The 10,257-nt window shown below is 42.7% G+C and overlaps 1 protein-coding gene across 1 annotated transcript; it reads left to right on the top strand.

Annotated features, from left to right (window-relative positions):
* The first annotated feature begins 4,727 nt into the window (after positions 1–4,727).
* LOC139409393 (polymeric immunoglobulin receptor-like) lies at positions 4,728–9,896 on the top strand. The gene is made up of 9 exons (XM_071154536.1): positions 4,728–4,785; positions 4,980–5,285; positions 5,584–5,919; positions 6,089–6,200; positions 7,413–7,507; positions 7,721–7,761; positions 9,088–9,168; positions 9,425–9,484; positions 9,873–9,896. Exons 1-9 carry the CDS (start codon positions 4,728–4,730, stop codon positions 9,894–9,896), a joined length of 1,113 nt encoding a protein of 370 aa, XP_071010637.1.
* The last annotated feature ends 361 nt before the right edge of the window (positions 9,897–10,257 follow it).

The raw sequence follows: 10,257 nt of genomic DNA, 5'->3' as shown, positions 1-10,257 counted from the left end.
TGACCAGAGAGAGCCTTTTATTCTCTATGTTGGTTAGGTCGGCGTGTGACTAGAGTGGGTTATCTAGGTTATTATATTTCTATGTTGGCCTGGTATGGTTCCCAATCAGAGGCAGCTGTTTATTGTTGTCTCTGATTGGGGTTCATGTTTATGCAGCCTTTTCCTACTGTGTTTTGTGGGATCTTGTTTCTGTGTAGTTGCCTGTGAGCACTGCTTGAGCTTCACGTATCGTTTATTCTTGTTTATTGTTTTTGTGAGTGTCATTTAATAAACACGTGGAATTCTACGTACGCTGCGCCTTGGTCCGATATTCAATATAACGATGTGACAGAAGATCCCACCACAACAGGACCAAGCAGCGTGCCCAGGTGGAGAAAGTTTCATGGACTTGGGAGGAGATTTTGGATGGGAAGGGATCCTGGCCTTGGGAGGAAATCCTGGCAGGACAGGATCACCTTCCTTGGTAGGAGACGCAAGAAGAGAAGGGAGGACAGCGACGACGCCAGGGTTCGCGGCCAGGTTGAAAGCACAAAAGACAGCCCAAAATTTGTAGGGGGGAGCACACCAGGTGGTCGGCGGAGCAGAGGGGTGAACTGGAGCTAGTCAGGGAGTGGAAGGAGGAACTCGACCAAAGATTCCGGAGAGAGGTGTTGGCTATTAGAGCTCTGCAGAGCGGGCGTGCTGAGGAGTGTGACACCAGTTCGGTGTCATATGCACCAGTTTCACGCATCTGGCCTCCAGTGCGCCTCCCCAGGCTGGTACGTCCTGTGCCTGCTCCTCGCACTCTCCCTGAAGTGCGTGTCCCCAGTCCGGTACGTCCTGTGCCTGCTCCTCGCGCTCGCCCTAAGGTACCACCAGTTCGGTACCACCAGAGCCGGCCCCACGCACCAGGCTTCCTGCGACAGTTCCCAATCCAGAGCTTCCGGTGACAGTTCCCAGTCCAGAGCTTCCGGCGACAGTTCCCAGTCCAGAGTTTCCGGCGACAGTTCCCAATCAAGAGCTGACGGCGACAGTTCCCAGTCCGGAACCTCCTGAGACGGTCCACAGTCCGGAACCTCCTGAGGCGGTCCACTGTCCGGAACCTCCTGAGATGGTCCACTGTCCGGAACCTCCTGAGACGGTCCACAATCCGGAATCTCCTGCGACGGTCCACAGTCCGGAACCTCCTGCGACGGTCCACAGTCCAGCTCCAGGGCAGGAGCCTTCCTCTGCGCCTATGTCCAGTCCATGGACGGCGTCCAGTCCCACTCCAATGCAGGAGTCTTCCTCTGCGCCGGTGCCCAGTCCAGGCACGTCGGTCAACTCAGCTCCATGGCTGGGGCCCTCCTCTACGCCGATGCCCAGTCCGGGCACGGCGTTCTATCCGGCTCCATTTCCGCGAGCAGCGTGGGTACTTCTCTCCGCACCGGAGCAGAGCATGTTGATGTTTTATGTTAAAAACATCCTAAAGATTGATTCCATAAATCGTTTCACATGTTTCTAAAGGACTGTAAAGGAACTTTTCGAGTTTTTGTCTTGACGATGTGCCTGTGCCTCATGAAGATGGACTGGGCTGAACACTGGGCTGAACACGCTAACAACAAGTGACTATTTGGACATAAATGATGGACTTTTTGGAACTTTATGGAACAAATCAGTCATTTATTGTCGAACTGGAATTCCTGGGAGTGCCTTCTGATGAAGATCATCAAAGGTAAGTGAGTATTTATGGTGTTATTTCTAACTTCTGTTGACTCCAAAATGGCGGATATTTCTCTGGCTGGATTGGGCTCTGAGCGCCGTTCAGATTATGCTTTTTCCGTAAAGTTTTTTTGAAATCTGACACAGCGGTTGCATTAAAGCCTACTCTATAATGTCTGCAACTGTATTACTGAATACTACAGATGACTTCATGTCTTAGTCCAGTGCAGCACCTCAAATATCACTGTGCATTTATCCCATTCACAGATATCATTATTATTTATTTTTTGCATAGGGGTTGCTAGGCCCTAGGATTTCTACTGGTGTTCTATTCATTTTATCAATTGTCTACTCTGTCACTTCAACTTTACTTCAAATTCTATCTGATACCTTTTCCTTTTTTATAATGTCTACCCTTTCTTGTCTTAATTTATTTACTTACTATATCCTATCTTATTGTTACTTATTGCTTTATTGCTAATTTACTATATCTGTTCTCAGCGCTAATTCCTATTTCACTGAGTTTCTCCAGAGCCAGTCTCTCTTCTGGTTTCTGTAACCTTACACCTCTGCCTTTCCTTCAGGCTATAATTACCCTGCGGGCTCTGCTGCTACAGAGCGCTCAGTTGCCCGCTGTTTCCTCCTTCCGTCCTTCACGGTGCTGTAATGTCTCTAGTAGATACTCTAGATTATACCACGTTACTGTTTTTATGTATTTGTTGTCACTATTTATTCTAGACAGGTTTATTTTAACTTCTTGATGCACCCATCCCGTTAGCGGGATAATTTTCGTCAACCACCGTTGAATTGCAGAGCGCCAAATTCAAATTAAATTACTAAAAATATTTAATTTTCATGAAATAACAAGTGCAATATAGCAAAACACATCTTAGCTTGTTGTTAATCCACCTGACGTGTCAGATTTCAATAAAGCTTTTCAGCGAAAGCATACTGTTACGAATCCCTTTGGCCCGGCAGTCTAGGGGGGATGGTATCGAGACCCGTAACATAACTCATGCAAATTTTAACAGTGAAAAAGTAACGGTGAGTACAAACCGACATGCAACTAATTTACCGTCAAACTCTTATGGTTTATTTCTAAACACACGGTAAAGGGGGGGGGGGGGGGGGGGGGGGCAGGAAAAGGGGCTGAGCTGGACCCAAGGAAAGAAATAATAACTATCCAAAAACACCCCATAAGCTAGACTACCTGCTTTAAGAACAGCTAGCTAACTAACCAAAAATACAGTGGGTGGTCCGCCCAGTTCTAACTAGTGTTCTTAGACAAAGTAGTCCTACGGGTAGTGTATGCCCATGGGCAACTTGTCTTGGTACCCCCTTTTCCCACCATCAAACAAACACCATAACCAAAACAATACTCACAGGTGGGGACAAAGTGACATGTAGTTGCAAAAACAAAAGACAGCTCAATCCAAAGAAAGAGAGAGAGATATAGAGAGCGAGATATTGAGCGAGAGACACAGAGATATTGAAACACAGAGAGATCGAGCGACACAGAGAGATTGAAACAGAGAGATCAAGCTCCAGAGGAAACAACTGAATGGGTTTTTAAACCAAGGGAAAGGGGATGTGATTGGGTAATGGAAACAGGAGGTGTCTTCTTATTGATGACCGCATGGTGACTGATGATGATTGCCACCTGTGAGGGGAGAAGGACAGAAAAGAAATACACACACAGGATACACTCACAGAATACTTATATCCGTAACACATACCAAGCATTTTTGTAAGCACATCTCTCTCAGTAGACAAAATATTACAAAAGGCTAGCAGCCAAGTAGATTGGTGACGAAAGTCAGAAAAGCAATAAATTAAATCGCATACCTTTGATGATCTTCGGATGTTTGCACTCATGAGACTCCCAGTTACACAATAAATGTTCCTTTTGTTCCATAAAGATTATTTTTATATCTAAAATACCTCCATTTGGTTGGCGCGTTATGTTCAGAAATCCACAGGCTCGAGCGGTCACGACATCACAGACGAAAATTACAAATAGTATCCGTGATGTTCGTAGAAACATTTAAAACGTTTTTTATAATCAATCCTCAGGTTGTTTTTACAATATATAATCGATAATATATCAACCGGGAATGTAGCTTCTTCAATAGGAGAGAGAGAGAAAATGACTGCTTCAAGCTGTTGCGCATACAAAACACTGCTGGCACCCAGCCATACAATGACGCAATGTGATTTTTCTCGCTCATTTTTCTAAATAAAAGCCTGAAACTATGTCTAAAGACTGTTCACACCATGGGGAAGCCATAGGAAAAGGAATCTGGTTGATATCCCTTTAAATAGGGCGAAGGCAGACTATGGAACATGGAGCTTTCAAAATAAAGGCCACTTACTCGTTTGATTTTCCTCAGGTTTTCGCCTGCAATATTAGTTCTGTTATACTCACAGACAAAATTTTGACCGTTTTGGAAACTTTAGAGTGTTTTCTATCCCAATCTGGAATTATATGCATATTCTAGATTCTGGGCCTTAGAAATAGGCAGTTTAATTTGGGTAAGTTTTTCATCCAAACATCAAAATACTGCCCCCTACACTCAAGAGGTTAACAATGACCTTTCTTTTGCATTTCAAAGATGGAAGTAAAAAAATCACCATTTGGTTTTAACTTTGTATTTTCTTCTACCAGATCTATTGTGTTATATTCCCCTACATTAAATTCACATTTCCACAAACTTCAAAGTGTTTCCTTTCAAATTGTACCAAGAGTACGCATTTCCTTGCTTCAGGGCCTGAGCTACAGGCAGTTAGATTTGGGTATGTCATTTGGGCAAACATTTTTAAAAAAGGGGGCTATCCCTAAGAAGTTTTTTAAAGTAGTCTATATACTGCAGTGGTTCCTATCTGCCACTGAGGGGGGAATGTACACACAAACAGAAGCAGGAAGAGAGTTACAGACAGTGAAGTCTATTAACATTAGGAAGTAGAGTCATTCTGCCTGGTGCCTTGGTCCTTTACACACATTTGTGCTCAGGTACCATTTACCATGAGTGGCAGACTCTAACTCTCACATGGCTCTTCATCTCTCCCTCCTCCTCCTACTCCTCATCTTCGACAGACTCTCAACAGGTAAGGGTCACATTTCTATGAATTAAGGGCGAAGTCACCTGGGTCAGTTCACTTTAAACACTGTATAATCAATCTCAATCATGAACAAGCTGTTTCAAGTGTTGGATTAATGTGATTTTTAAATGTTTCCTCTATAAAGATTCGATTACATTTGAACTCAAATTTAAATGTGTTTCGTGTTGATTTGTCCACAGCGAGGCATGTGTCTGTGCAGACTGGAGGCTCCATCACCTTCCCATGTCACTATGATCTGAATCACATCAACCATGTGAAATACTGGTGTCAAGGATTAGGTTGGGATGTATGTTCGTATGTAGTACGTACTGACCATCCTAAGAGCAGTGGTAAGACCTCAATCTCTGATGACATCAACAAGAGAATCTTCACTGTGACCATGACTGACCTGGCGTCATGGGACTCTAATACTTACAGGTGTGTTATGGAGATCAATGGAGGAACAGATATCATGATACAATGGTTCTACCTATCTGTCACTCCAGGTAAGATCCCTTCACTGCTTGTATCTAGTAAAGTAGAATGAATAATTCCTAGACAGAGCTATACTGTAAATGTAGTTAAAACAAGATTATATTTTGTGTCATGATGGAGTAACAGAACTAAGCTTGTGAGGATAGTTACATTCTTCAAGAATCAATGATTATATATAATTATTATGAATTTAAAAGACCAAAAATGGATGTACCAATCACAGAATGCAACTTGAAGGAATTTGTAAGGAGGCTGTTGTAAAAGCACTTTTTTCTTCTCTGAATTCTTGTTTTTTTTACCTGTGTTCAGGTACTCCAGAACTCTATGTGGAACAACAGGAAGTGACTGGAGTAGAAGGAGGGAGTGTCACTGTCTGTTGTTACTATAGTAACTCTGGAGACATGAAGTGGTGTAGTATGGGTGGTGATTGTGTGAGTGGGTTTTCTGGGACTTTAAATGGAACATCAGTGACATTAACGCGGACTAGTGATGCCAACAACAGAAAAGTCTTAACAGTGACTATGAATGGACTGAAGATGGAGAACACTGACTGGTATTGGTGTAGAGTTGGAGAACTAGAGATGCCTGTTCACATCACTGTCAGTCAACAAACTGCAACACAGAGAACCTCTAAGATGACCTCAAGTTAGTAGATCAATCACATACTTTATGATCAATATGATTCACTTTGTTTTATCCACTGGTATCATCTGGAACTAATTGTAATATGAACTATGAATGTGATGTTGCTATACAACCTGACTATCTGGTTTACCATTAACTTCATTGATGATATTGTTGTTTTACCTCACAGCAACCCAATATCCAACCCCTCAACAACCCTCTGCCTCTCCAACTGCTGAGCCTGTTCAGACTGACAACACAAGTCAAGGAGCTGAGGGGAACATGGAGGAAATCCACCAGAGGTTATTATCACTCCTTCAGATGTTTTATCCCACATGTTGTTAGATAATATGAACTCAGAGAAACATTACAATTCCATCATACACTACAACAGTTAATGCTAACCAAACACCCTCCCTAAATGCATATAGAGACCGTTATCACTTCCTCCTGGGTAGAACATCTCTGTGGTTGCCTTGTGAGAAGTAGCAGCATTATTGTGTTATACTCAGTCATTTGCAAGAACAAGTTGCACACTTTAAAAAAAATGTTATTTGTACAATAATAATCTCAATGATAATCATACAAGCTCCTAATTTTCATGGTCAGATAAACAATTGTTCCTTTTACCACAACAGTGCACATAACAAGTGCATACAGAAAACGATCAATTAATAAGGATCTATTTTAATTGTATTTTTAATAGAATCTTTGATATATAATCCATCAAATCAAATCAAATTTATTTATATAGCCCTTCGTACATCAGCTGATATCTCAAAGTGCTGTACAGAAACCCTGCCTAAAACCCCAAACAGCAAGCAATGCAGGTGTAGAAGCACGATGACTAGGAAAAACTCCCTAGAAAGGCCAAAACCTAGGAAGAAACCTAGAGAGGAACCAGGCTATGAGGGGTGGCCAGTCCTCTTCTGGCTGTGCCGGGTGGAGATTATAACAGAACATGGCCAAGATGTTCAAATGTTCATAAATGACCAGCATTGTCAAATAATAATAATCACAGGCAGAACAGTTGAAACTGGAGCAGCAGCACGGCCAGGTGGACTCGGGACAGCAAGGAGTCATCATGCCAGGTAGTCCTGGGGCATAGTCCTAGGGCTCAGGTCAGTTGAAACTGGAGCAGCAGCACGGCCAGGTGGACTGGGGACAGCATGGAGTCATCATGCCAGGTAGTCCTGAGGCATGGTCCTAGGGCTCAGGTCCTCTGAGAGAGAGAAAGAAAGAGAGAATGAGAGAATTAGAGAGAGCATACTTAACTTCACACAGGACACTGGATTAGACAGGAGAAGTACTCCAGATACAACAAACTGACCCTAGCCCCCCGACACATAAACTACTGCAGCATAAATACTGGAGGCTGAGACAGGAGGGGTCAGGAGACACTGTAGCCCCATTCGATGATACCCCCGGACAGGGCCAAACAGGAAGGATATAACCCCACCCACTTTGCCAAAGCACAGCCCCCACACCACTAGAGGGACACCTTCATCCATCAGGTCCATAGATGTGAAAGTCCTACTCATCTCTCTGGGCATGTTGGTGGTGGTGACAGCTGGTATCCTAGTAACATGGAAGATGTGGAGAAGGCATAGTAAGTAGTCATTTTATGTGAATATAAAACAGGAGAATAGTTTAGAAAATACTAAATGTATTGATATTGTGACCAACAGTATATTTCTTGCCTGTGATTCATCTTGAATGACAGAAAACATTTGGAGGAATTGTCTTTTAGAAACCCATTCAGAGGTATTATTGTACTATAACAAACTCAGAAGTTACTGACATCTCCCTCTCTTTATTCCAGAGGACAATAAGGCCAAGGACCAGACAACTAACAACTCAGTGGTAGGATACACTTATTTTATTATTTTCAACCATCTGCTTTTCTGTTCTTGATCTGGGATCATCTACCATTTGACTCCAGCATTACCTCTTCAGTTGATCATCAATGAGTTGACATAAAAGGTCCCATATTCTAACTGAACCCAAGCTCTTATAGCTCTCAAGATGTTAAAAAATGCTGTTAAAAATACAGAGAACAGGAAATTGGCAGTTCAATAAATATATCTGTGACCGCATCCTATCATATAACAATATTACACCTCATGTCTATTTCCAAACCAATTCTACGAGTTCTTGACAAACACATGACATTTTAATTTGCATTAGACAGTTATGACATCTATTGTTTTCATGCATGTGGTAAATGAGTTTAGCTCCTATTGCCTGGCTTATCGTGGAAACAAACTGTGGTTTAGGTGGTAAATAGACAAGTCCTGTTTCTCTTTGCTACTTATTTCTTTGCAGTCTGCTGGCCCTGAGCAGGACATTACATACAGCACAGTGACCCACACCAGAGAAACAGCACAGCAGGTACAAACTGAATAAAACTGGTCTTGGTCTGTGGAGATCTTGGACTAGAACCAATCACTCCATCTCTGCAGTGAGCCAGGGTTCTCTCTCTCTCTCCCTCTCTCTCTCTCTCTCTCTCTCTCTCTCTCTCTCTCTCTCTCTCTCTCTCTCTCTCTCTCTCTCTCTCTCTCTCTCTCCCTCTCTCTCTCTCCTCCATCTCTGCAGGTTCTCTCCCTCTCCTCCATCTCTGTAGTGAGCTGGGGTTCTATCTCTCTCTCTCTCCCTCTCTCTCTCTCTCTCTTTCTCTCTTTCTCTTTCTCTCTCTCTCTCTCTCTCTCTCTCTCTCTCTCCCTCTCCTCCATCTCTGCAGGTTCTCTCCCTCCCCTCCATCTCTGTAGTGAGCTGAGGTTCTCTCTCTCTCTCTCTCTCTCTCTCTTTCTCTCTCCTCCATCTCTGCAGTGTGAGCTGAGCATCTGAAGTTCCGGTTCTCTTACTATGCATGTAGTCATGTGTTTATCTTCTGTGCTGTCCATTTCTCAGAGCCCAAACCCAAAGAGCCACCATGATGTGATGTACAGCACTATGATGCCTGATCAGTTCAGGACAAAACAGAAGGTCAACTTATGGCTACAAGCATTTCGGCTCTTAGAAAACATTATTGCTGTTACTCATGAAGCGTCATAGCCTTAGCAAATGTGCATCTGTTTTAGAAAACAATTGTATTTCCAGTATCACTTTCTGTCTTGGAACAAGCAATAGGTAAATGTACACTATAACAATATAACAAAACGTTTTTGTTATTTGTGTCTTTATCAGCAGGATCCATTTCCTGAAGCTGATGATGTCACATACAGCACTGTCATCCCCCAGCACAAGACCCAACTAAAAGGACAGACCAAGGTAAAGCTGTTCTACTGATTCTCCACAGCTGATATTATGTTATCAGAAACAACAGTAGGTGATTGTTTCCTCAGTGTTAATATAGTCATGGTTACATCACCATTATAGCTGTAGGCCTAATATATCACCTTTATGTTACATATCACAATTATAACTGTCTACCCTTTTAATTTCACAGAGAAGTGTGTTTTTATAGTGTATCTCCATCATGACAGAACTGTCCCTGTTTACCTCTCTACCTGTTCCTTCTCTGTAGTCAGCAGAACCAGATGATAATGTGGTCTACAGCTCACTAGCTCTACAGGTGACCACACAGGTCAGTGTTGGTGTCTCCTCTGTCTGCTGTACCAGATAATGCTGATCTCTCAACAAAGATACAGACAACACCACATGACTATGTGTACTAAACATCACTCTTTAACCACACACACCTTTATTAGTGTTTTTGTTTTGCTTCATGTAAAATGTTATTATCACATTTTGACCAGCTAACCTAACTGTTATCAGTGTGTATCTATAACATTACAGTGTGAACTGCCTAGGTTTAGGGTGACGTTGCCTCTAGACTCTAGATGCTGATCTTGGGTCAGATTTCATTCCCCCCCCCCCCCCCCCCCCCCCCCACCAAAGGTTAAGGACAGAGTAGGAGGAGGGGAAACTGATCTTAGATCTGTGCCTAATGGAACGTTTCACTTCCTCTCCAGCAGAGGGAAGCAGCACAGCAGTGACTGATTGAGAAGACCTTGATCGAGTCCTTATCCTTTAAGGACAGAACACTCCCCTCTCCTGTGTCACAACATCTATCTGCCTCCAATATGATTCTGTCATACCTCTTAACCCATCCCAGGAAGACATCTCTATTCTTTAGTGTAATAAACTACTGAAGGCAGTCTGCTGTGTTTGTTCTGATTATCATCACATTTCTGTTATTAGTTATGTTCCACCACCTTTCCCCTTGTCTCTTATTTCTTACATCATGATCTTATTGATCTAGTTTAATGTCCTATGCCTGTAACTAATCATGATCAACGTGTATTAAGATCTTAGTATACTGAACTGCAATAATAAAATTGACTATATATTGCCCAA

The sequence above is a fragment of the Oncorhynchus clarkii genome, chromosome 1 (genome assembly GCF_045791955.1).
Source record: "Oncorhynchus clarkii lewisi isolate Uvic-CL-2024 chromosome 1, UVic_Ocla_1.0, whole genome shotgun sequence".
NCBI lineage: Eukaryota > Metazoa > Chordata > Actinopteri > Salmoniformes > Salmonidae > Oncorhynchus > Oncorhynchus clarkii.
This window is presented reverse-complemented; position numbering and strand designations above follow the sequence as displayed.